General features: G+C 51.8%; 1 protein-coding gene and 1 long non-coding RNA gene across 6 annotated transcripts in view; one reads left to right on the top strand and one right to left on the bottom strand.

Annotated features, from left to right (window-relative positions):
• SBNO2 (strawberry notch homolog 2) overlaps nt 1–26,298 on the bottom strand; it is a 55,361-nt gene that overhangs the window by 14,908 nt on the left and 14,155 nt on the right. For 2 of the 5 annotated variants that reach the window (XM_068661328.1, XM_068661329.1), the window contains 8 exons: nt 22,633–22,756; nt 8,568–8,732; nt 4,104–4,196; nt 3,415–3,511; nt 2,955–3,115; nt 2,380–2,513; nt 1,762–1,852; nt 291–434 (listed from right to left, as the gene is read on the bottom strand). In XM_068661328.1, coding sequence (XP_068517429.1) covers nt 291–434; nt 1,762–1,852; nt 2,380–2,513; nt 2,955–3,115; nt 3,415–3,511; nt 4,104–4,196; nt 8,568–8,732; nt 22,633–22,756 — 1,009 coding nt within the window. Of the gene's footprint in view, nt 1–290; nt 435–1,761; nt 1,853–2,372; nt 2,514–2,954; nt 3,116–3,414; nt 3,512–4,103; nt 4,197–8,567; nt 8,733–13,022; nt 13,712–18,922; nt 19,757–22,632; nt 22,757–26,298 lie in introns of those variants that run through there. The other 3 variants (XM_068661331.1, XM_068661330.1, XM_068661332.1) reach the window with 3 other exon arrangements.
• Nucleotides 10,802–12,758, top strand: LOC137844781 (uncharacterized). Its single transcript, XR_011090015.1, has 2 exons — nt 10,802–11,138; nt 11,411–12,758. It is a non-coding gene; the product is annotated as an uncharacterized lncRNA (long non-coding RNA).

Genomic DNA, 26,298 nt, shown 5'->3' with positions numbered 1-26,298 from the left:
TGCAGAGGGAGAAGAATGCTGAAAAGGTTAATCCCAGCTGTGTTCCCCCCCTCCTCCAATTAGCACTGCAGCTTGTGGAGGAGGACAGAGGAGCAGGGGGGGACGCGTGTGCTTACAGCACTTTAAATATCGACCCCAGGCACCAGGCTGCCCTGCACAGCTGCTCCCGGTGGCCTGAGCTGGCCCCGAGCTCTTTGTTCCCTGGCGAAGTACAACCACAAGCACGCAGTTCTCCTCTTTTCTGTTTTTTTTTTTTTTGTTTTTTTTTTGTTTTTTTTTTAAAAGGATACAACTCCATCAAAATTTTCCCTGCACCAGTCCAAAATTTGTTTTAAGCGCGTTCTGTGCTGTCCGCCTGCCTGGCTTTCACCAATCAGAGCAGAGTAAGTGGCAAAGAGGACTCCTTCTGAGGTAGCTGTGTCACCGTATTTAATCTGCAGAAAGAAGAAGGAACAGGAGTGCAGGTGCTTGTGACACTCGTCCTCAGTGCACCACCCCCAGCCGCTGCCCACAGCCAGCACCGCTGCTTCTGCTGTGGCTGTGGAGGGCACACGCTCCTGCCTGCAGGGACAAAACCCAATATGACAGCAGAACAGACAAAAGCCTGCTGGTAGCTGACATCTTTAGCACTTCTGCTTGGCACTGAGACACGGTGATGACAGGGGCTTTAAATGCCTGGCTAAGCTCCCCTGCCAACGTGTCAGCACATCTGGATGCACGCAGTGCAAGGTGGAGACCACACCAGGACTTCAATTTTCTGGCCGAGTGAAGCTGCTTCCTTTTCTCAGCAACAGTTTGGAATGTTTAATTATTTTTAACACCTCCCATCTATTTTAATTGCTTCTAGAAAATAATTCTCTCTTTGGCCAGGTGAGATTGCTGCCTTACTGTCCTGGGTCTCACCTGTATCAAAATAAAAAGCAGGAAGGCAAACAAATAAAACAAGGGCCTGATCTGAAGAAAGTTCTATTTAAAGGCAGTTGGTCTGAAAACAAGCATCTCTTTCAGTCTCTTAATGGACTGCATTCAGAGGTGTCAAATACATGTGGTTTCCATTGACTGAAGAGCTGGCTGTTCAACACCACTGAAAACCAGAGGAGAACGTCTCAGAGAACCGGGTGGCAAGCACAAGCCCGGGCAAGAGGCTAACGCATGGGTGATGAAGAGCCCTGCAAATAACCACGACACAGCTGCTGGCCGGTTCTTTGAAATATACTTCGTGCTCATTGCTGGTAACTGGGAGGAAGTCTGACAATTCAGATCCAAGCAGCTCGGGGGAAGTGCTCCTGCATTTGGCTCAGCTCCATGCACCTTAAGTCCCCTGGCAGGCACCGAGCTGTGCGCCCGTGTGGGCTCCCCCTTTCCTCGCATATTCTGAAAAGCAAAAGCCCTGAAACCAACCCTGGGAGATGTTAACCCACGAGAGCACAGCACAGCCACACCTAGCAGGGGCTCTTTTCCCTCTGCAGGAACGGTGAAAAGGGCTTGAGCCCTGCTGTACTTTGCACTTGTATGGAGACACATCCTGCTCCCTGGGGAAAACAGATCCGTACTCTCTGCGCAGCTCTGGAGAGCGTACAAAAATAGCAAGAGTCCAGGCTGGGAAGAGCACGCTGAGAAAAGGGAACAGCAAGCAGCTTGCAGCCTGTTATCGCCTGTGCCACCAGCCACGCAGAGGCAGAAGTGACTGCTGCTTTACATCCATCTCACTGCTGCTGTGGGCTGATTTTCCAGAACAGCATTACGACTTTTCCCCCCTACCTTATTCAAAGCATGCACAGGAATGTGGGAGGCTTCAATGTCCTTCAGGTCTCTCTCAGCATCATACTTGAGATCATTGGAGACGCTGAACCTGTAAAGCAAGGCGTGGGCCTGGTTATCTCCTAAGGAGACAGTCGGGGCATGCACGGTGATTAATAGCTCTGACTAAAGCAACTGTAGGTGTACAGAACTGTTATATTTCCAACTGCCCACACACCTCAACGCAAGATCCTACAGCAGACTCCGGTCTGGCACTTATGACAAGTGGTGTCTATCCTGCAGTAAAGCCCCATGCTCCAGGGGCTCAAGCCTGCACCTGGGAAGTCCAGAGACACCCCTCCAGCGACTCCAAGGAGAGCAGGAAGAGGCTGAGCCCTGCACTCCGAGGGTACAAAATTTGCCGTTTCATAGTGATTCATCCTCTGCCACTGCTGCAGGGGAAAGATTCCCATTTCACGGCTAGCAAACAGGCACAAAGAGGTGGAAACGTCTTACCCAAGGCCACAGCATGAGTCAACTATAAAGCCAACATCAGCACTAAGGAATTCCTTACTCCAAGTTTCAAACTAACTCCAAGGTCTTACGGGAAAAGAGGGAAAAAAAAAGAAAACAACTTACCACAGAGCTTTTTTCCTCCCTTTAAGATAATTTTCAAAGATGATGCCCGCAACCGTCCTGCCCTTTCCAACTCCAGCACCGTCCCCAATGAGGAACCCAGCTCGCTGCCCATTGGGTAATAAAACTTCATGTTGCTGCAAAATCAATGAGCGGAATTGGAAATTAATCAAGATTTGCCTTTTGCCAGCAACTTTCATGTGAGCTTAGAGCAGCATGTAACCCTTTCACCTATCTCTTGGATATGCATTTCCCGCTCAGATAAACACCACCAGGACAGGCCAGGTGTCGTGGCTGAGCTCACAAGTGGCAGTTCATGGAACAGGCCCCCAGAAATGTTAAGCACTCCCTCCTGCAACAATACTCAAGAGCTCTTGCATCCGTGGGAAGCACCCCACAGGTCACGAAACCCCGGTTTCAAATAATCCTTTCAAAAAGCATTTAAAATGTCATATGCTGACGCTTCCAAAGGTTCATCACCTGTGTTACAGGTTATTTTAAAACTCAGCCCAACATCTCCTGTACAAAACAGTTTATTTCTAGTCTCAGACATGCAAGCTGGAGGTGGAGCCACATACCTGGCAGGCATAAATGATTGCTTCCAGCTGTAGTGCAGAGAGTGACCCTTTGTCGGCAACAGAGCAAGGCAGGGAAAGGCTGTAGGTGATGTCGGGTGGGGGGACGCTGGACAGAGTGCTCGTTTCAACCACGAGGTCAGGGTGGTGCTTCCCAATCTTGGCTAAATGACAACACACAAACCAGATAACAAGTTCTTCATTCCCATGGAGCACCTCAGAAAGAACCTCACGCCTCACTCAGCCTGACTACGAAAGAGTCTCATTCAGGCTGCAGCCTCGGGAACACAAGAGATGAGCCCAACCCTTGCTGCTCCCCTCTCTGTTTCGTTCCACTGAAATTTCAGACTGCCAAAACCAAGCCATGCCTACCCTAGGCTGCTCCATGCCATACCTAGGCTGGTCCACAGTGGAGTTAACGTTAACAGCCCTTTCCATGCCCATGCAATACCAAGACACTCACACTTTGAAGGTATGTATTCTGCATAGGTCTCCGTTTGTCCCAACTCTTCCGTTTCTTCCTCATCACCTTCATCATCCTCCTCTGCAGGAGCCTGAGACTGAAAAGAAACACAGCATTGAGCAAATGTCAATGTTCTCACTTAGCTACGGACGCAGTGCCAGAAGCTGCCATTTAATCCATCCCAACACAACTTCACAACCCCTTCAGATACAATTAATCTCATTTATAGACTCCAGCAACAAAGGAAAACCAGCATCAAGAGCCCACCCCAGAGTCCCAGCGAGTGCTCTAAGAGCTACTTCCAGGGCCTAATCCACACCGAATTAGGAGAAGATGTTTACATCACTTTTCAGACGGGCTGTGGGGTAGCATTAATTCTGCCCAACCGTGCTCTACCTGACCCTGACTGAGGGACCTGGACCAGCTTTCAGCTCAGCTTGGTGCTTGGCAGCACGAAGCGAGGCACAGCTGTACAGGAGGCACACGTCACCCCCTAACACAGCGAGGTTCCACCGAGGGAGATCCGAGGCGCTGCTGGGAAAGGGCAGCGACCTGCAATGCATAGGGCTGATTTTCTTGTCTCACTGCCCCTGGAGGGAACGTGGTCAGGGTCGCTGTTCCCTGCACTGTGTTGGTGCCGAGTTCAGAGCCTGGTGTGTGGTTCTGCTGGAGCACATTGCGGTTCTCACCTGGTAGCTTATGAGGAGCGGGGTGTTGGGGACAGCAGGAACGGGGTCGCTGGAGCTGTTCAAGCCGCCGAACGATCTGCTGGGTGAGAACAGCTGGAACAGAAAGGACACAGGTCAGAGAGCAGCCGTAACCCTCAGCCCTCCAGCCTCAGCTCCAGCAATTAACGCATGAAAACACAACAACAGCGAGGACACTTGTGCTCTGTGCTCAGACCTTACACTCCGGTGACGTCAATGGGCTGTAATACTTTCTGTTTGTGAATGACAAGCCCTGGGGAGTAATTCTGGAAACTAATAAATCTTGCAAATGCCCCGCATGCCTTCGTCAACACAAACACAGGGAATAATTGACGAAGGTAAAAGCATTCCTGCAAGAAGCATGAAGGTTTTGGGTGTCCCCGTGTGAGATGAAAGCCTGCAGAGACACGTGTCCTCCTGCAGCATGAACAGGACCGGGACAGGAGTCCTTCTGCCAGGGCTGTAACAACTGCTGCCATTAAGACAGGTCACCCCAAACACTCCACGATGCCCTCAAACCTGGGACCTCAGGCAGAAGCCCCCGTTTCAGCCAGCTCACACTCGCACCAAGAGGTTACCTGTACAAACACTGCCGCATTCAAAGTACGGCCGAGGAGATCCAAGCAGGGGCGATGGGAGGGACTGAACATTCCAGCAGAACCCCGACATTTTACGACCTTACAAAGTGCCCTTGAGGCAGGCATTTACTCACCGGCTTTGCAATTGTGCTTTTATATTAAAAAAGCTGCTCGAAGTAATTAAGCAGCTGCACCAGACGGCAGCACACGGCTCAGCACTGGCTCTGCCAGGTTAAGGACTGCCACCACCACAGGGGGTTCACCTCACACCAGCGGGGACCAGCACCCCGGCAGCACAGATCCTGGCCACGAAGCCCAGGTCCCAAAGGGTGCCAGGACCCAGCAGAGCAGCGCCAGGCTGCCGCCACGGCCGTGGTGCTCGGGGCGGGTGCCGGTGCCCGCAGGCGCCAGGCGCTGCGTCGGGTTAATGATTGCCCGGGTCCGGCCAGCCCGCCGCACCGCAGCCGCTCGCAGCGCCCGAGCCGGGAAGGCACAATTGAGGAGAGCCTTTGTCTGCCCCCACACAAACAAAATCGCCCTGGAATTTCCCGGCAGCGAGCAAGGTCAAGCCAGCAGCTCATGGCATCCAAAGCAATCGGCCACTCCAAAAGCGGCACCGCTTCAACTTCACAGCCTGTCAAGAGCGCCAGACTCGAAGAGACCTATGCTCCACAGGCAGAAGTGAAAAATGGGAAGTTCTTAAGCATAAACACTCTGATTATTTCCTTTTTTTAAAAAATTAAAAAGAAAAAAAAAAAAGAAGAAAGAAAAAAACACCCTCCATTACTGGAAGCCTGAGTCAGAATTACCAGAAGGAAGCTGGACGGAAGAGCTATTTTCAGTGCCAACAAATCTGGAGAGCAGGTGAAATATCTCCACCTACAAATCTGAGCTCAATACCAAAGTTTCTTCTTAGGCAATAAAAGGTCCGGCTCCTGCTGGATCGGGGGACACGCAGCTCTGGCAGCGGGAGGTTTGGGTAGCTCTGGTTTTGCATCTGGAGAACACGAACCCCTGCTGTCCCCATTCAGCAACGCGGCTTTGGCACACGGCTTTTCACCTCAGGTGTTACAAAGAAAAGGACAGAGACCCGCTGGTTTGGGGCACTGGGAAACGGACCCCACAGCTGGGGATATGCTGCGAGGACCAGTCCAGGTGGGGCCAGGGGCTGCACCGGGCCATAAATCACCTCGCTGCAGACTGAGCTCACACAGCTCCTGCCTTTCTCTGCTCCCGCTCACCTCACAGCCTGATTTTCTCCTTTTTAGGTGAGGTACCTAAAATCATTAACCTAGGAGTACACCGTGCGTGAGAACACTGGGATGGAGCAGGAGCTGGACTCACTCTGTAAAGCTGCTGACAAGCGCACCGAGACTTGCTCTCACTCCACTTTCTTCCTCTTTGCATTGTTCTGCCTTTACCCCATCTCGCTGTGACTTCCAAGGGAAATGAGCAGTCCCATTTGGCTGGCGAGCCAGCTCCTCCCAGCAGAAAGACAATCCCTAGGACTGAGCTAGGAGAAGGGTGTTCACTGATCCGAAGGGCTATGAATGAGTTAGGCTGAGAAAGAGACGTCCACGGGTCACCCAAATTGGAGCTCCGAGCTTTCAGAGGCAGGGCTTTGTTTCCCCGACCTAACAAGGCTGGGAAATCTCATGAGATGGTTGTGAGAAAGCACAACGGACCACCCCAACTATTTTTATAAAAGTATTTCACAACTTCATCTCAAATGAAGCAAGCGTGTTTTGTCTGCTAACTCCTGCACATGGTTAGCTCTGTGGTAGCTCTTCCCTCCGTGCCCACTTTGCAATTAACGCACGGAGCCGAGATGCTGAACGCCTCTCCCCTGGGTCTGGCTGCCAGCTCTCCCAGCACGGGCACACGAAGGCAGCTCAGAGCCCGGTGGTTTCCTCTTGGGTCACCAACACTCCGCCCAAAGCTTCAGCCCTGGGCACTCGAGATAAGAATCCCTCGGTGAGCATGAAACGTCCCAGCAGCAATCGAGCCGCGATGCTTTCCTCCTCCCATCCTCCTCCGTCCCCCTGCAGCACAACTCTTCCCCCAGTGCCAACAACAGCTGACAAAGGGGGCAAAGCTAAAATACAGACACGGTCTTTTCCATAACGTGTCTTCAAATTGCTGCATGACAAAAAACATGCGGGTGTTTTTTGGGTTGTTTTTAACGAGGACAAGCCACGAGGCCGTTCTTGTACCTGGGATCAATAGGGGGTCTCTGTTCAGAATGCCCCCAATGCGCTTAGGAGATATCCCGGTTATCGGAGCCCTTCAGAGGTCGCTGCCTCTGCTCCGTGTGAATCTGAGACTGAAATTCTGTCTCAGGAACTTATCTGCTGTCCTGACAGCAGAGAGCAAGGCCTCCCATTGTTCCTGGGCAGAGCTGGCTGTACAGCCACGGCTGATAAGATGTACTGGAGCAAAACGGACGAGGACTGCATCCGCCCGGGCTGCGTACAGTGAAACCTGACTCACGTTCAGCCCTGTACTGCAGATCAACTGCCAAAATTCCTGGCATCTTACGGAGAACTACGGTGGCACGATGATGTGGGAAGGGGCAGGGAAAGACTGGATAAATTGCTTGTATGTTGGTGCAAGACATCAGCTGGGTCCCAGCCTTGCACCGAATGTTATAAGCAGAAACCTTTTACTTTTTTGCCCCAAATCATTTGCTTGCCTCCTTTAACAAAAAACAAAAAAAAAGATATTAAATCAGTTGCCAATCAATGAAGCTAACTATCCCTTTATCTGGCTTCCTGCAAGTTCCCACCTCCCATGCAAAAATGAAACTGAAATCTCCAGCCTGGGATAGCCTTCAGCGACATCTCGTCAGGAAATGTCAGGCTCAGCGAAAATAAACAAAAAGCAAAACACAAACAGCAACCTCTGTGTTCAGAAGGCACTGATAAGAGAACGTTTAAAATAGTTGGTGATTCTTTTCAGAAGGAAGTTGTTTATAAATGGAATTCAAAGGAGCTGATTGGCCTTATCTGAACCTAAGAGCTCCGAAGGACAGCGAGTGGCACCGGCAGGGCTCCCGGTAGAAGACAGGGGGTGAAGGACAGCACCCAGGGGAGCGCCCAACCTGCCACTGAGCTGCTCAGTGGTATTGTTTCAAAGCAGAACTGCTGCCAGGGCTCTTATTTCCAGACTGTGACAAACAGCCAGCTTTCATCATGGAAACACCGAGTCCAAGTCATCACTAACAGCAAAACGCAGCCTTTAAAAACAGAACCAAACCTCAAAATGCAACAGTGACTAAAGCACAGGTGTGCTGGATTGCATTCTGGAGCTCTCATGTTGACTTTTTCCCCCACAATGTTCGTAAGACAATGACCTACAAAGGAAACCTGCTGCAGGGCTGGATCTTCACCACGACAGCTGAGATCTCGAGGCTGAGCAGATGTGACCGGTATCAGTTCCACCACCAGCCACAGCTGGCGGCTACCAGTAGGGACTGATACCAGGTTGTGCAACAGTGAGTAAGCAGTCCCAATAGATGAGGGGAAATAACAGCAGAAGGCTGGTAAAAATGCACAGAACCTCCTGTTGCTCTCAGCCTGCCGGGAGATCACATGCCCAGGAGATGTAAAAGCTTGCAGGGACTTGGACTCACAAAGTAAACACAAATGATTAGTCTCAAATTGAGACAGTTTGGTTTTTAGTCATTGTTAGTAAAATATTTGTCGTGGAGAATAAACATACATTGGATGCTGCTGGGGACAGTTAACAAGCTACAGCACTGCGTTTTCCTCGAGTCCAGCTCTTCAACACTCCTGAGCTCAACAGCACGGGATGAAGCCCGAGGTTTTTTTTGTCTGATGGGGAGGATGGAAGAGGAAGCATCCTGTACCTCTATTTGGTTCTGCTGCGACGTGTTTACATCCCATAGTGTTGGCACGTGGTTCAGGCTATCCGTGGGCAAGAAGTCCTTCGGATCCGCGATGTCAGAGAGGGAATCCGCAGGGGATGAGAAGAGGGAGTTGTTGTTGGAAAGCTCGTCGAGGTATGAAGCATCCTGAAAGGGAAGAGATGCCCACAGTTAGAGGAGGCAGGAAGAAGAGCAGAGAGCTCCTTTCTCGCTCCTACTCCTCCAAAAAGTTTGAATTTCTCACCATTATCCGAGCAGCTCTGTTCCTTCATGCGCCACAGATCTCAGAAACTAACTTGCAAACAGACACACGTTCTGAGCAGCTGTGTGAAAATCTCAGTTACCTGATGAAGTAGGAAACACTGCCCTGTGCACTCAGGATTCACTCGGACCGTGTACACGTCCCCGTACATCCCCCAGGACGTCAGTCACCTCAACCTCGTGTGCGATTTACGTGGCTGCAGGAGGGTGAAAACTCATCTGTCCGGCACCCAAAAGACTCGGGCACTCCGTGCATCCACAAAAGCCCCCAGAGAACCAGCTCCATCCGATGGTGCCAGGGCTGTTCAGTCGCAGCTGATGGCACAGCAGTGCCTGGAGGCTTCGGGGATCATTACAGCCTCCTACAGGTTCTGGGCTGCCAGGAGCAGGGGCGCAGGAGCGCTGCTGTCACCCGCGTTTGCATCCGGATAAAAATTGGCAAATCCAACAGCCCTCTTCCCGGGACATGCCTCAAGCTGGGCAAGAAGCGAACGTGCCCCAGGGACAAGGGTCAGGCTCTGCCCCTGCCCGTTTCCCGGTGCGGAGGCAGCTCACCATTGTTTTATTTCGTGCCGACCGGCGGTGACGCCGATTTGAGTCATGACGGCTCCAGATCACAAAGTGCCCTCAGTCCCCTCCCCACCATCAGCTCATCATTTGGCTTTGCCAATTTCAGGTGGCAAGAACCGGCAGCCCGAAGCACTTTTACCTTCCGCCCTCAAACTCCGGCACAGATCCCTGCACCTCCCTGACTCCACCTCGCCAGCTCAGCCCCCCGGCACATCACACACCACGTTGGGGCTGGCAGAAAAAGTTTGTGCCCTGCTCACTGAGGGGGCTTCCTTCGCCACGCCGAGAGCCAGACCAGCGTGATAACACCGCAGCACGGCTGCCAGGACAGCCACGGTGTCAGCTACGAGCAGAAATCACTGTTCATTTCCAGTTAAAGGCCATTTCCTACTACAAAGCAGAAAGGCAGCCAACGATTTTAAAAGTCACTTAGCCCTGCCTGACAAAATCAGGAGCAGCTGAGCCTGCCTGTGTTATCCCTCAGGGCTTCTGGCCAAGGGCTGGGGCAGGCTCTCTCCTGCCTGCTATCAGAAGTTAGGTTTTTGCCGTGTTTAAAGCCATCAGGACGTGTTCCTTCCACCTTCTTGCCAGCCACGTTTGGCCACCGAGAAGTCAGTCGCTGCTCTGAAGCCGTAGGTGCAGGAGCTGGCAGCTGCAACAAAGGCAGGCAACAAGAGAGACTGCAGGAGAGAGGGGTAAACCTCCGAGTCATCAAATATCAACTGGGGAGACCCACGGGCTCGAGGAGAAAAGGGCTGTTTGTTAGGCTGTGCTCCACGCAGGGCACTCCCTGCCCATCGACAGCCGGGCAGCGCTTCCCGTGCAGCTCTTACTCTCGGTATTTTGGCAGCTATTTTAGGGTTTACCCAGAATCAGAGGTTTTTAAGAGACAGCAGCACACACACCAAGGCTGGAAATAAGTGATTTCGGAGCAACTTTTCTTCCCATTCTCAGGCTCAAAATTCAGGGGCAGGATGGGGTCGTTTTTTCATTCATTCCAAAAAATTCTGCCAGGTGGATCCATCTGGGCATCCACCAGACAACACCTCACTCGAGGAGCATCAGAGAGGGACGCGCCAGGCTGGGACAGTGTCGGGGGGAGCTGTAAGAGCCCGAGGCAGCCCGGCACCACGCTCCCTGGCTCCCTGCTGGCCCCACACGAGCCCCGTGACAGCTCCAGCCCCGCTCCCCGGCCTGAAATAAAGAAGAGGAATTCAGCCTGCAAGTCAGAGGGAGATAAAACCAGCCCTGGAAAAGACTTCAGCGAGTCCGTCCCCTTGCAGTATGACAAGGCGTTAGTCACAGGCTTTCAGAGCCCCCTGTTTGTCTTACCCCATTACTGAATTACCTACAGAGCACTGAAACTCGTAACGTGCCACATCCCTGCCCCGCAGAGCTTCCAGCGCAGCCCCAACAAATTAGCCTTGTTTAACTACAAAACGCGGCGTAATTAATTTAATGCCACGCTGATAGCTACGATCCGTGTCATTGCAAACCCTGCCTTGACTAATGACTCCACGGGCTTATGTGGAGCAAATTGGAGTCACCAGGCCTTGCAGGAGGGGAAGGATCACTGCCCAAATCTCCAGCACTGAAACAGGGAGCCCAAAACCACCCCTTCCCAGGGGCACAACGCTGCTGACACCCCAACACGTGGTCCCAGACCTCTGATGTGCTCGAGAATGGATCACTCCGGGGACACGGCTGGCTTCAGGATTTGGAGTGAGTTATTTCATCCCTGCTTAAGGCTGATTAGTAAGAGCTTTTTTTTTTTTTTTTCCTCCTTAGAAATAAGAGGATTTTATAGCAGTAGCGCTTATTTTATGTCTCAGTGTAAATGTAATTGCTGTAACAGAAGGAAGTTACCCTGCGAGGCTGGATCTTTATCTCAAATGATAATCCACAGCAATCCTCTGCGAATGACTGATTCTTGAAATTAGGCCCTATCTATTTGGGGTGGGCTTTATTTTTTTTCCCTTTCCCATTTTGCACAGCCAACCAAAACCCAGCCCGCACTCCGCAGAGCGCCCTTGGCACAAGAGTTACCGGCAGAGGCCACCTTCGCCTCCCATCTCCCACACCTGCTCCGTGACCAGAAGATCTTAAAGGTCCTTTCCAGCCTTTGTGATTCTCTGATTTTATGATTCTCGTGCTCCTCCGTGCCAGGACACAAACGCCCGAGCTGAGGGCGCCGAGCCCTGCCCCGCGGCTCTCCGCGCAGACTTTTCCCCGTTTCTCCTGTCACAGAGACCTCGAGGGCTGCTCTCGTGAAAGCAGCTCAGAACTAACGGCTCGTGTCAGGGATGGAGTCACAGCAGCACATCATAAGGCGGTGACAGGGCGATTCCTTTACAGCAGGGTGAGCGCTTAATGGAGAATTTTATCAGGGGTCAGCAGCGGCCGACGCAGAGGCTACGCGATGCTGGTGGCCGTGGGGCTCGCCAGCGCCTCTGTCCATCGTGTTCTAATACGATCAATAAACCAGAGCAGCAGGCAGATGATCACAAATCACTGCCTGATCTCCATACCAGGAGATGCTCTAGCGAGTAGCTCAATAAATCAATGATAACGATAATTTGCTGAACTTCTAAATTGAATGCAAAATAATTGCCAACCGATGCTGCTACGGCACACGACGTTTCTATCGTTATCCCAAACCAGAGGTTAGCAGAGACAAGAATAAATTCCCTAGAAAAGATTGGGGCAATAAAACAATACAAACACTTAACCCCTTTCTCCCAACCACTAGATCAAGCCCAGCTCTTTTAGTCAAAGCAAAATCTTTGTTAAAAATACCGAAAGAACAGGTGAAGCCTAAATACAGAAGCAGTGTGCATCCTAAAAATAATTTTGGCCATGAAGCCCTCACTATAAATGGTTTATTTGCTCACAATCCAGAACAATCCGGACACAGAGGAAACAAATATCCCTTTGGTACAGCAGCTCCTGATTGCTTGCTCCAGCTGATAGGAGCTTCAAAAGAAATCAGACAGACACAGGCACATGCAAATACACAGACATGATCGAAGCAGTGCCAGACGAGAAAGGTTTGGGTTCTCAGCAATCACAGGTTAACCCAGCTAGGTTTCAGATAAAACAGAATAAGAAAATTAACAGCTACAATGTAAGCTATCAATCACTAAAAGGAAATCTTTTAGCTGCCAAAACCCAAAGTCTCTAAATATGGGGCAATAAACTTGCAGTCTCAAGGGTTCAGTGCTCTGTCTTGCATTTCCCTTGCTTTTCTGTACACAGCATCTGGTTTAAAAATAAAATTCCTGAAAGCCATTACAGCTACATAAACACGCAGATCAATTCTCCACACAGCCCCTTTTCCTCCAAGTTTCACAGTAAACAAGCCCCGACCGACAGGAGCAGGCTCCAAGTAATGCACTCACGTTTCGGAGAGGCACAAATCTACAAATCCCATCTCCAACACGGCAAATCTGCCCTCGCTGCCTGGCACCACGCAGCGCTGCCCAAAAACTCCGCTGCCGTGGCAAAAAAAAATAAAAATAAGGGACATGCAAGCCCGGGGGGACAAACCAAACAAAACACAAACCAGGAATTCCAAGGAAGAGGAAAAATAAATCGATCCAGCATTACCTTGACCAGGGATCGGAACTTTAGCCAGAACTGCATTTCGGACATTTTAAAGCAGCATGCAGCGTGTTGGCAGCGCAGGGCACGGCTGAAGCAGGACGGCGAGCTTTCTCAGTGTGCAGGGCAGGAAGGTCTTCATTCATGACAGCGACAGCAGCAACGGCCAGAAAGAGAGCTCATCAAGGGTTTTTAAAAATTAACATGCAGAAGAAAGGAGTGAAAATGGAGGAAAAAAGGACAGCCATCCAGTGCGTCTGTCCTGAGCCCGTGGAAATTTGCATATGCTGTTTAGTCATGAAGGAGAGTGCTCTTACTTCCTCTAAGTACGAGGGCTGACTTTCAGGAAATGATGCCTGCTTGGTAAGTCAGTGAAATTACTGGCAGTGCGATGAGAATTACTGTATGTGGTGTAATTCAACCACAGATGCACTGTAAACAAAGCTGCGCTCCGCGGCAGGACCTGGCCCTGCAGGGACACGGCCACCCGCTGCCACCTCGGCCCCTTCCCCAAGCGCAGAAATCACCCCAGCACCTCCTGCCCCGGGGGTCTGGGGGGCTCGAGGTGACACAATGAAGCTGAAAAGGTCCCAAGCAGCACCTTTTCCTTTCCTTTTTCTTAAATAAGGAGCCATGTGCTTTCTTTTGTCTTTAGGATCTGCCCCACCCCAACTCCTATGATTAGAAAATGGGCAGGGGCAGGGGCACGCTGCCTCCCTGCTGCCTCCCTGCTGCCTCCCTGCTGCCTCTGCGCCCACAACCCCTGCCTTCTTTTCCCAAGGGCTTCCCTTTTAAAGTTTATTCTAAAGTTTTGGTTAAAATAAAAATAAAAATGGGGGTGGGGAGCAAAATTTCTGGTGGGGAGAAGAAAGGCACAAAAAGGGGTCAGTTGGAAGGGCTTCATTCACCGCCAGTTCAAGGAGTCTGCTCCACGGCTAGAGGTGGGAGGAGAAGTGACTTTGCCCAAGCGCTGCCCTGCAGAAAAACTAAAACTTCCCTGCCAGGTTTTGGTGCAGAAGCTCCCCGTGAGCTCTCCCCAGCACAGCCAGCAGCAGCGCCCTGGTGCCGCTGTCACCGCTGGCTCCCGAGGCTCCGTGCCCAGGGCTGCTGGAAAACCCCAGGGTGCGAGAGGGTGCGAGGCGCTCGGCAAAAAACAGAAGTTCAGCAAGAGAAGGCAGCAAAGCCCCCAGCAGGAGCCAAGAGCAGCATCCGAGGACAACATGTGGAGCTTCGCAGCCCCTCTGAGACCCCAGGGAAGCGAGCATTGGGGCGGTTTTGCTTCATGCCATGGGATGAGGAGCGAGCACTGCCCTTGGAGACCCCTGTGAGAAAAGCACACGGCCCCCGGGGCTGCACCAGCACCCGCAGGATGCGGCCCTTGCAAACAGGGCAGCTGGGGCCCGCAGGGCTGAACACACCAAAACCCCTCAGTCACGAGGATCCAGGTTCCATCAGACCAACCGCCCAGTCCACAGGTCCCACCCCTTCCCGAGAAGCAAAAGGGAAAGAAAGAAGCAAAAGGGAAAGCAAAAAGCAAAAAGCAAAAAGCCCTTCCCCAGGCACTGCGGAGCTCCCGGGGCACAGCGCGGTGCTGAGCGACTGCAGGAACCGGGGTGAAAACGAAGCGCTTGGTTTCTGTGGGCAGCTGCTTTGGGGTGGAGGTGGCAGCAGGCTTTCACTGCTGCTCGGAGCTGGCTCTGATTGTCTTTGAGTAGCTGGTGGTGCCCTGGAGCTTGGGACAGGTGCTTTAATGGCACGTTGGAAGCGAGGAGACCAAACACATTTCTGGAACGTCTTAATTAGCGACCTGCTGGTGACTGACTCGTGGTGTGACCTGGATTACACCACCACTGTCTGTCTAAGACTAAGGTCTTGTTATTCCTGTAGCCTTTAAAAAGCAGGGGACTTCTTCCTTCTTCCTTTTCTCTTAGTAGACAAATGGGGCAAAATGCAGGCAACAAACCTGGGACATCAAAGGGAAGACAGGTGACATCGCCGTAGATACCGGGACTGCCAAATCGATTTTGCAATACCACAGCAATATAATCACAGGAGATAAGATCCCCACCAAAAAACCACCACCCGGTATTTTAAGAACCCTTCCTTGGGGACAAGGCATGCCACGGCGTTTCCCCTCTCCACAATCAATCTGTGAAGGTGCCTGCAGACAATCGGGGCAGGGCAGGGCTCACACCACCAGCCGGGCTTACCGGCATCCTGCAGAAACCACCACGTTAACCCCCCGCAGTGACCCCGCCGGGTCATCTGCACAGGTAATCAGCCGCTGCCTTTTAATCACCGACCTACCAGGCAGCTTCCTGAACGCGCTGATGGTTTCCTGAAAGCATGCGCTGAACTTCTAGGAAAGCAGAGCACAGATCGATGTGGGATAGTGCCTCTGATCAGGAGGGCTGGGGGCTCGTGGCTGTCCCAGCCAAAGGCTTTGGGGCTGAATTTCCTGCAGCACTTCGCTGCCTAAAGGTGCTGCGAACCGGCAGCTTCACGTGCCGGAGGGCAGTTCGAGCAGCAAAGAGGATATTTAAAAATAACAATAACATGAGACCAGGGAAATAAAAAATGAAGAAACCATTCGTGTTGGAGGCAAACTTCTCACGGTGACTGCCGTGCTAGGACCAGTGGCGTTAGGGGTGTTTGAAAGAGCATCCGAGGCTGCCCCTCGGAGCCTCAGCGTGGTACCCGGAGGACACGCAGCCACCACCAGCACCACTGGAGACAGGGAAACTCGCTCCATCAGGCTGACTCAGACCAACTCTGCTTTGAATTAAAGCATCTATTTTAATACATCTCCCAGTGGTCTGCTATTAAATTATATTACCAGCATTTTTTCAAGTGCACTCCGTGTTTCAGACCAGCGCTTTTCCCGCTTTTGCTAGCTTTATGAAGGGAAGGAGGCAGAGAGCAGGGCTTGCCAAGAATTTCAGAGGGCAGTTTTCTGTTGCCTCCCATGCCTCCTCTCCTGTCTAGAAGGTGGGCACAGCAGCACTAGAAGCCAGCAAAGCAGATGAAAACGAACAAGCCTGGAAGGGAGGAGGCATCTGAGCCAGGTCCTCCTCCAGGCCCTCGCACCCCTTCATGGGGCTGGCAGCAAATGAGGTCCCAAAAGCAGAATTACTCACCCTTAACCATGGCTATCTCCACCTGAGGTACCCCAAGAGCTCCTTTTAGATACGGAGGAGGAGGATTTACTCCTAAAGCTCACCCGACGATGAGGAGAGGAGGCAGCCAAACCCCTGCTGATGCCATCGGTGCACGAGGAGGTGAAGGCAGCGCCGGCACGGCTCTGAGCTGGGAGCCCAGGCTGGGGCTCAGCCCTTTGCTGTCAGATCACCTCGTGGTGCTGTCTGGCGTGGAATCACCCAGGCACCCTGCAGGAGGGGAGCCACCCAGCAGCAGACAAACACCATGCCACGGCCCCAGTGCGGCAGAGCCACGCCGCCCTAATCCCCACCTCTGCTTCCCTAAACCACGGCACTCGGTGTTGGGCACCTCACCGGGAGAGTTTTTCAGGAGTAATTAGGTCAGACCAGAAGCCCAGCCCTGGAGTAGGAAAACAAAGAGGTGAGCGTGTACAGCACCTTGTTCACAGGGCTTCGGAGGCACCAGAGCCCGTTAATTGGCTGCTAATTGATTTCACTCTCTGTATTCCCCGTAGACAGCACTCCAGGACAGCGATAGGAAATTCCAGGTGGTTTCTTATTCCAGGAAACTCTTCATCTCGGTCAGAACTGAGTCCTTCTTATAATTTAATAACTGGTGCATTGATTTCTCTTAAATCACCACAGCTCTGTGCGCTGAAGCACTTTTAAAAATTAATACTTTTGTTTAAGAGCAGGTTAATTCCCCCCTTCCTTTAACAAGAAGGATTAATAGGAGATTGCAAGGGGGTGGCAGCAGGACGAGGGCTGGTGTATGGTTAACGCGTGGCCAAGAGCCCCCACACGCCACGAGCTGCCTGAAAGGGATCCCACGAGGCTTTGGCTGCACCTTACAGCACCCTGCAAAGGGCTCGACCCAACAGCAGACAACTCCTGCCTGACCCCACAGCCTGGACCAGGGCTGAGCTCCCTCCCTCAGGTTTCGAAGGGGAACCCGAGCTCCCTGCCAGAGCAGCTGCACGTGGAGTGCTTCCCTGCACGAGGAAGGGACGAGCAAAGGGGAGGACGAGCCCTGGGGGGGCTCCCTCACGGGGCTGCCGTGCCCACCGGGAGCTGCTCAGCCCCGCTGCGGGAAGGGCAGCTCGGTTTTCAGTGGAACTCAGCAAAAATGCAGTCAGCAGAGGAGCCTCCGCGTTCAGAAAGGTCCTGGGCTGGAAAGACATCGGGAACAGGCTGGGTGAAATTAGGCAAACAAAAAAGGGCTCCGAGGAAACGGGCAGAACCGCGTGCTCTGAGTGACTCTAAGCAGGACGGAACAGGGAAGCTTAGAGAAAAACCTGCGGGGGCTGAGAAGCTTTTAAGCACCAGGCATGCTTTTTCTACAACAGCTCGCTCTGCTCTGTGATAAGGCTCGGGGCTCACGCCGTGGTTAACGGGCACTGGCCCGGGGACACCAGATGCCAGGGCACGAACTGAAACTTCCCGGATTTGGAGCTCTGTTGTGGCAACCAACAGCTCCGAGATAACGCGGCTGTGATAGAAATGCCTTCCCAACACATCAGCAGGGGGCTCAGCAGCACCTCGAGCCCGCAGGCTGTGAGGCCAGAGCAGCAAAAAGCAGGCGGGGAGCGGAGCGGGGGCAGCCGAAGTCGTGCGTCTCCTCTAGGGTTTGATTTCTAAGGATGTGTGCGCAGTCAGAGGACTTTTTCTGTAGGGTGACGACACCACAAGGCCTGAGCAAGGCTCTGGCTGAAGACAACGGTTCCCAAGATCGAGAAGTGCTATCAGCCTCCAAGATGGCCTCGTAACTATTTTCTAAACCTTAATTTAAGCCACTTGTTTACATAAAGAATGCCAGCAGACCGGCAAGGATGAATCACCCAAGAACAAGCCAAAAAAACAAAAATACTGGGGAGGAAACAAGTCCCCATTCGGCTGCTCTGGCCACGCACATGAAGCATCTTTTCCAACATGCACTCACCGGGGCTGCTGCGATGCACACAAAGGGCTGCTCACCAGACCCCAGTGCCAGCGGTGAATGATTCAACTAAGAAGAAATTCCCAGAGCAATTCACAAGTGTGGCAACTCCCTCTGATGGCACCAGCGGTCTGCGTGCTGAGGAGCAGACTGAGGAGCTCTGAGACAAAACAGGGAGCGAAGACGGGGACTCAGATGGCAGCGCGGGAGGAAGAAAGTTGAGCTCTCTGCACCCCTGGGTCGGTTCCTCGAGCCCTCGGTCACACGAACAAGCCTCAGATCACCACCAGCAGCAGCAGGAAGTGCTCACTGCACAAACACCTCGACGGAATCAGAAGGCATCTGCTCTTTAGACCTTTTAAATCCATTTTCAGCATCACGTGCATCCCCGGAAAGCTCTTCAAAGAGAAACTGCCTCTGCAGCCCGGCTCTGGGCTGGAGCAGCCCCGAACAGCCGCAGGACACAGCGTGCACCAGCTCACCACCAGGTCACACACAGGATCCCAAAGCTTCACCCCACATCAGAGATGACGTTTCCCTTCCTCTGGCCCCCCAGGACAGCGAGCAGAAAGCCCAGCACTGCCGGGCTGCACGCAGGGACACACGGGCTGTATGCAGGCACATCCAGCGCTGCCACCTGGGGTACGGCTCAGCAGCACCGCTGGGCTTGCTGTCACAGGATGGATTCTGGTATCTGAACAAAGTCGAGAGAATAAACTGTGCTCATGTGTGAAGACAGCCGAGGTTCTCACATAAGCACCCGATTTATCTCGGCTGCTCAGTGACCACAGATTTAATCAGGAATCTCTTACCAAAGCGTGCAAACTCTTCATGTTCTCTCTTTGGTTTCAGTCCTTATTCTGGCATGGTCATAACAGCACAACGTTTTGTGGGACTTACCACTCCTGCCACCACACCAGGCAAGTACAGAAAAGACAGGTACTTTCCTACACAGTCACCTGAAAAGATAGAGCCACCCAAGCTGCTCCCACACCTTCTGAATGGCATGTTTCAGCTTTCCATGCAGATTGTTAATATTTAACAGTTTGGCATCTGGGACAGCAGGAAATCAGTGAAGTGGAAAATACTGCTGAAGCAAGGGATGGAAAGGCTCCAGGACATTCCCGGATGACTCCAGATGGATGCCACTGCCTCCAGTTAATTGCCCGCTCTATGAGATCCAAGCTCCAATTCTGGCTCCTATAAAAAGGCATCAGCTTTTCTCTGGAATGACCAGCAGCTTACGGAGCCCTAGGTTATATCAACCTATTTCCACATTAGTGCTTACCACACGCTAACATGTCAGAGCACTTGCAGCAAACCCCACAAAAAACTCAAAGGTGACAAGAGCCAAAGGCTGCTCTGGCTCCACACTTCAGCATGGCAAACAGCCCGAGCTGGAGGTTGGCTAAGACTAAAACGCCTCTTTGGGAGACAGAAGAGCACAAAACTTGTGTTATTTCACATTAGTGGGCACTGTCACCCTGGGCACCTGGCAAGCACGCGTCTGTCTGTGCTGCGGCAGCCCCAGACAGACGCCGCTCTTCTCAAACACCAACTAGATCAGAGCAGTTTCATTTTGGAAAACAAAGCTCTAACAAAAATCTTGTTCAGTGTTTCTCGGTTTCAGAGCACACGGGGTGACACATCGCTGCCTTGGGTTATCTGTGGGAATCTCCAGAAAGTCCCAGGCAGTAACACTCAGCGCACGGGCTTACAGAGAGCCACCGAGCAGGACTGAAGAAGACCCATAAAATGCTCTGCTCCTTGTGTGACCCTACGGGGCACTGCCTGCTCCGTGTGCTGTGACAGCACAGCAAAAGAAGTGGCTTGGCTGTGCTGGATTCAGAGATGGGCACTGCATTCCCTTTCTTGAATCTAAAGAACTTTTGCAGGCACATTGTGATGGGTGCAGTCTCACAGCAGCTCGGCTTCTCCTTTTCACAACGGATCTCCAAAATCTGCTCTTCTCAAGCTGGCGGAGATCGATTTCCGCACGCAGCAGGGGAAGGAAGCTGATCGACCACTTAGATACTAGAAAGTGTGTGAGTTAAAGAAGTACCAAAGCCCCTTTCCCATTAAACCCATCAACCAAACTACACCAGACCTGCACGCCGAGACCTGCGGAGAGGTCCCGGCTCCCTCTTCCCATCGCAGCCTGCTAAATGGCTCGCACAGGTTGAGGAGGTCACATTTCTGCCTTGTTCCTCCCACAATTAATTCTGCAGGAGGCCAGGATCAATGCTATTATAATTCATTTACTTATCTGGTTTTATCCAGTCAGAAGCCTCTGGTCAGCAACAGCTCCTGGTGGCGGCAGGCGAGTCGCAGCTCTGCTCAAGGAGCTGAATTTGGGTTACCACACCAGTGGCTTACCTCAAAGGGCTCGAATCCCCAGCATGTATATAACCAAACCTGCAGCAATCAGACCCCCAAGGAGGTTTGAAACCTCTCTCTGGGCTTGCCAAGAAAAAAAACTCAGCAGGAATTAGCCCATCTCCCTCAAGAAGAGGGGAAAGGCATCAGATTGCTGTTTTCTACTGCTATAAATGTATTTCGTGCTGCATTTCTGAATAAAGTTCTTTACAGTCAAGCTGCTCTTCCCTGCTGAATCAATTCAGCAGCATAATCCAACGTTCGTGACACTGCATCCACTGCACAGCAAGAAGCTGAGGCACCTCAATGAATCATGCAGGAGGAACAGAGATTACAAAGGAAAGAGTTTCTGTTTATACACGTGTCTTGACATTCGGCAGTCAGAGAAAAAAAGCATTCAAAAGCTCACAGGAGCTTCCTGGGGCCTACGGAAGCATTTCTTGATGTGTCAAAGCACGATGCCAGCCCAAAGCACATGCATACTGCCCCAGTTTATCCACACGTCTCCCTTCTACTGCTCCCAGCAGCTTAGTGCTGCGCTGCAGGGCTCGGCTAGAATTAAGAGCGAAGATCTAGAAGGGTCAATCTTCACCTGGATGCAGAAGGGGTTGGAGCCAAACAGCTCCACTGCACGCACACCCCAACAGCACTGCTGGGCTTATCTGCCACGCCGAGGCACAGACCTGGGGCAGACAACTGCGATGTTCAGATTAGCTCCTTCCCACACGCAGAGGAAGCCTGGCTCTGCTGGTAAGCTTTTGTGTGACCAGAAACAAAAAAAAAAAGAGTACTTTTCATGAAACTGATTTGACTTGTAGATAACACAGATTCTGAACGCAGCCCATGGTTCTGCACACCTGAAAGGTTCCTTTGAAATCCCCTGGGCACCTTTGAGGCTGTGAGGTCCGATCTGTCAGCAACTGCTGAGCCCCCAGCCAGCCTGCTGATAAAATCTCATTAGGAGACCTAAGTATACAAAAACTACCCTGAAATTTTTCACGTAAGCTCCTCATTGCATTGTCTGATCAATAACCAGTAACCACCAGCTCTGCCCCTTCTCACGTTTTGTGCCTGGAGGCAGAGCCGTGGTCAGGTCACAGGCTGGGGGCTGGCAGCGAAGGGCACTCCGCAGCTCTGCCGCACTGCTCGGCTGCTGCTTTGAAGTTCTGGAGGCACAGCAGGCTGTGCCCTTTGACTACCTGAGGGAGGACGCTGGACTGCAGCCAGCACATTATCTGCTTCCCCAATAATCAGTGCAGTAACTTACGGAGCTGGGAGGGCCGGGACTACAGAGTTTGTTCAGTTTGGCTGTTGCCTTGATAGGTCAGAGCAGGGTAACTTTCTACAGTTTCACTCACTAGACATCTTCAGACACTGGGTATAAAAAAAACACTGCAAAGAACATGCACAGACACCGATAACATCTATATTAACTCCCAGAAAGGATGTAGTTAGTCCCTTCTTTATTTCAAGTCAGCTGTCACAGAAGCTGCACTTTCCAGCCTCCACTGACTGATCTTACCAGAAGATGTTGCTAAAAGCAAGTGAAGCACTTCAAAAACTCTACATAAAGATCTTCCAGCCCAGAGGGATCCCCGAGGTGAGGATGCCTGCTGGTCCCTAGGGACACCAAATGAACCAGGGAGACTGACTCCCACACTTCAACATTGAAGAAAAAAAAAAACAGGAACTGGCTCAAACCTCAGCTCGTTAGGCACTGAGCTGATGCAGTCCTTAAACATTCACTGCTCAGGAATCCACCACTTGTAAAGCAAGTGCAATACGTGTAAGTGAAGAAAGTTCTAGGAGACAAATGAATTAACTGACTGAAGCATTCTCACATTCACACTTACCTACACCCTCCTGCAAACAGGATGCTCCCACGTGCTTTCAGAGTTTGTTAAACATAATTTTAAAAGCCAGAAGCAATCTTAGCACAGGGAAGCTCCTACCAAGACAATGGATAGCTTCTGAATTGCTTCTAGCAGAATTTACCCCAATTGTGTGCAATTCCTATATGATGCCAGACAAGTTTAAGACACTGCTGGCCTTTTCCTTTCCCCTCTCTACCACAACCCTGAAAAACAAAACCCATCACCACAAAAGTACAGTTCTTCCCCAAAGCCATCAGTAGCTATGTACTCACCTGAGGAAAATCACCATTTTTTGGTAAGAAGTCAGTGGGGTCCACAGATGCATAGTTTGTATCCAAGAAATGTGGTCTGCTGATGGAATTCATATAAAAATCGTGAGGGGAATTAAAATATTGCCTGTAAGGAAATGGGAAAAGCAGTTATTTCCTGGCAGTTCTGAGTTCTCCTCAGGTTGCTTCAGACTCCAGCATCAGCGGTGAAGGGTCAATTACAGGATGACACATACAAGAGATTGATTTTAGAAAGGGGTGTGTACCCAGAAGAGATAAATGAATGGCAAAATAAGACAGCTCCAAGTTGCATCCTACTTCCCAGACTCAGGAGCACAAGAGTCTGGAGAGCTGCGTTAAGATAAAGAATTGAATTCTCAGCAATTTGTGTAAACGGGGAAGGATTTCATAGAAAAAATATTAATCCGCAGGACTAAATAATATTTCAGTCCTGACAACAAAGCAAAATAAGCCTGATGATGTCCCAGTGCCAGGCGTTTGACAGGTGTGACGGAACCTGACAATCACACTGCGTAAGGACAAGCATCGAGTTTCAGGGAAGTATCACACCCGAATGCTCCTTCGGGTCACAAAACTGCAAACAGCACAGAGGAGCTCGCAGACTTAGAAAGAGAAGAGCCCCCGCTGTACACCTCTGGCAGAGAGCTTCACACCAGCCACAGAGCTCAGCTTAGAGACACAGACAGGAGGGTCAGGGACACGCACGGCCAGACAGAGCGGTTAGCCCGGACAGGGACGGATTCTGGATGGAGCTGATTGTGCCCAGTAACAAAGCAAAATCTCCACTGCACTAACAAGTGAGAAAAGGCAGAGGTTTTCTGATTCCTCCCTGCTGGGCAGGGCACACGCCAGCGCTTCCTCCTGCTCCCTCCCCTGGCGCCCTGCGAGCAGAGGGTAGGTACGGATTGCACAATTCCCTTCCTCCTTCCCAGGGGCAGCCTCTGGCCTGCGCTCAGGCTTCCTTCTGGTTTTGCTATTACACACGCGAGCCTTTCCCTCTCCTGCAGGAGCAAGGAATGTGCTTCGTAATCCTTCCCGTAAGGGCTGTGCACTCACGCCGCTTGGGCAATCGCCACCCAACACGTTTTGGTGCCGGAGCCACCGGAACGGTTCGGCCGAGCTGCCTGCTCTCCTCTCGTGGCAAGCTGTGAGCTCTTCGTGGTGCCAAGCTCACAGAAGCCACAGCAATCAGCCTCAGCAGGGCAACGTGAGGAGGGAGAAGCAAAATTTAAGAAGGAATAACATCCAGGAGCAGAGCTGGGGAGCGACTACGCCACCAAAATATTACCAAGCAATTAAAACACCGCGTGTGGCCAGCAGCTCATTCATACGCAGTGCCTCAGATTTACATATGGATTTAGGTTATCTCCTGTTTTTTCTTTGCATCGTAAAGATAACACCCTCAAAAAGCAGCGTTGGGTTTAGCACCCTTGCACGTAACAGATCCGGCAAGTTAACGCTGCCTCGTGGCTCCTCCATCTATCCAGCCAAATTAAAATCCGGGCACAGTTTCTGGGAATTAATGTATTTGTGCACAGGAACGGCTCGTTGGGCTGCCTTCAGCCTGAAGCTGCTGCGGTCTCCCTCTCTCCCTTGCACGAGGACAGAGCTCGGCCAGTGCTTAACGAACTAACCAGGAATAGGGAAAACTATTTTTACCAGAAAAATTACCATCGCCTCCCGTTCCACCAGTGCCTCGTGGGGCTGGCCAGAAGTCAGCTAAGGTAACGGGAAGGAAACCAAACCAAGCCAGCCCCGGCTTCCCCAGCTGGAGCTGCTGTGCCATGACCAGCACTGGCGTGTCGCTTTGCCTCCTTTAATCTGGGTTTCAAAGCTGGGAACGTGAGGTGCCTTCTCCTGGAGGCCTGAAATAAAGGCTAAGAGGAATCTGGTGCACTGCCCTGAGACCCTCTTGGGAAAGCCACTGAGCACGTAGCATTTCCCACCGCCCTTTTAGCACCTTTGGTACTGCGCTCTGCCTTTTTTTTTTTTCCTCCATCACAAACTCAGAAGACACCCTCCCTCGTCTGAAGAGCTGGCATAAAGCCACTGGCAGATTGGCTTGGATCAGACTGCAAAAATCAGTGTTAACAGCAAGAATCGAGTAAGGAACCTCGCTGCACTGCCAGGGCCAGGATGTGAGAACAGCCTCAGAGGAGGATTGCCCTGTCCAGCCCTCTCCGGGATTTGGTTACCAGCAAAGTGCCCCATGGAAGCTGCTCTGGGTGCAAGCCCTACATCAGCGCCTTTCGGGCACCGATTCGCATTGAGGTTGCCTCTTGAAGCAGTCAAGGGGAACGTAAAGGCAGGTCCGTGAAGGTGCACGGTGTTTGGAAGCCAACAAACATCATCAGTCTTACTGCAGAGCTGCTTCCTACCCTCCTGGAAGGAATAATGGCTCAGAAGTTCTTTCATCTTTCTGGGACATCACGAGCTGGGTGGGGAGCATCTTTGGATTATATCAAGTTCAGACAATTGCTTTAAAGAGCAAGGCTGCTGTTTTTTGCTGCCACCCACTCTAAATATAGAAGCAGTGGAACAGTTTGGTACAAGGCAAACCTGAACTGACATCTGACTCACCCAAATCATTTGATGTCAGTCCAGCCAGCGGGTCGCCTGGTAGGGCTGTCCCACATACTCCAAAAGAAAGATGTTGGGCACTTTGTTTCCTTGTTCTTTTGAAAAAGAATTTGATCATTTCCTTCAATTTTCCTGAAACTCCCATCTTCAACAGCAGGACCCAGAGGAACGCACTGGGGGCAGGCTTACTGGGATCCATACCTCAGGTGAGCCACCGCAGCGCACGTCCCTCCCAGGAGCTGGGTCCCCATCCTGCCACCTCTCGTGGTTGCTCCAGCACTTGCTCAGACCGCCGTGACACCGTGCCTGCTCCACGCCAGCTCCTCAGCGACACCTCCGACACACTCGAAGCCCCTCTGGGGCCATGCTGTGATTTCAGGGCAGATCTCCTCGGGGTGTTTCAGCCAGGCTCTGTGTGCCGATGGTGCAGGCTCCCATCCGGAGATGCAAATTCCACATCTCAGACCAGCCGGTGATGAGAGGCAGGCTGGCAAGGTCACCACTGCCTACACATCAACGGAGGCACTCCTCTTCCCCATCATCAGAGCAATTTATGATTTCAAAGCCTACTTTACCTTACAGCACACGGTACTCCACTCACTGGGGGTAAAGTGGAGAAGTGCACAAAAGCAGTAGAAGAGAAGGGGGGTGCACGTTTCAGAAACCCTGCAAGAAATCTTTGCTCCTGGCTTTGAGAAATGTTTTCTGTAGATGTGTGACACCACTTCCAGCAGCTCAGCAGGCCTGGCCCAGAGCTCCCCGAAGCAAGGGGTGCCCCGAGCCCAGGCTGTGGAGGAAGCCCAGCGCTTCTGGGATGATCAGCCCAGCTCCAGCCCTTCCCTGCAGGGCACCCGAACACCGTTTGCTCTTTCAGCAGTTTAATCCACTGTTTACATTTTCGGGTTAAGAAAAGCTGAGACAAAGAGGCGAGCACTCATATCTTTTAAAGAAATTCTCTAGCATGAAACTACTGAAAAGGAACAGGAAAAACCTGCCTCGGGACAAAGCCGTTTGCTCGGGGAGTAAGCTGTGTCCAAACACAGCCACTCGCAAGCCAGGCTTCTGCGA

Source organism: Anas acuta, chromosome 26 (genome assembly GCF_963932015.1).
Source record: "Anas acuta chromosome 26, bAnaAcu1.1, whole genome shotgun sequence".
Taxonomy (NCBI): Eukaryota; Metazoa; Chordata; class Aves; order Anseriformes; family Anatidae; genus Anas; species Anas acuta.
Note: the sequence above shows the minus strand (reverse complement) of the source record. Positions and strands in the feature narration are given on the sequence as shown.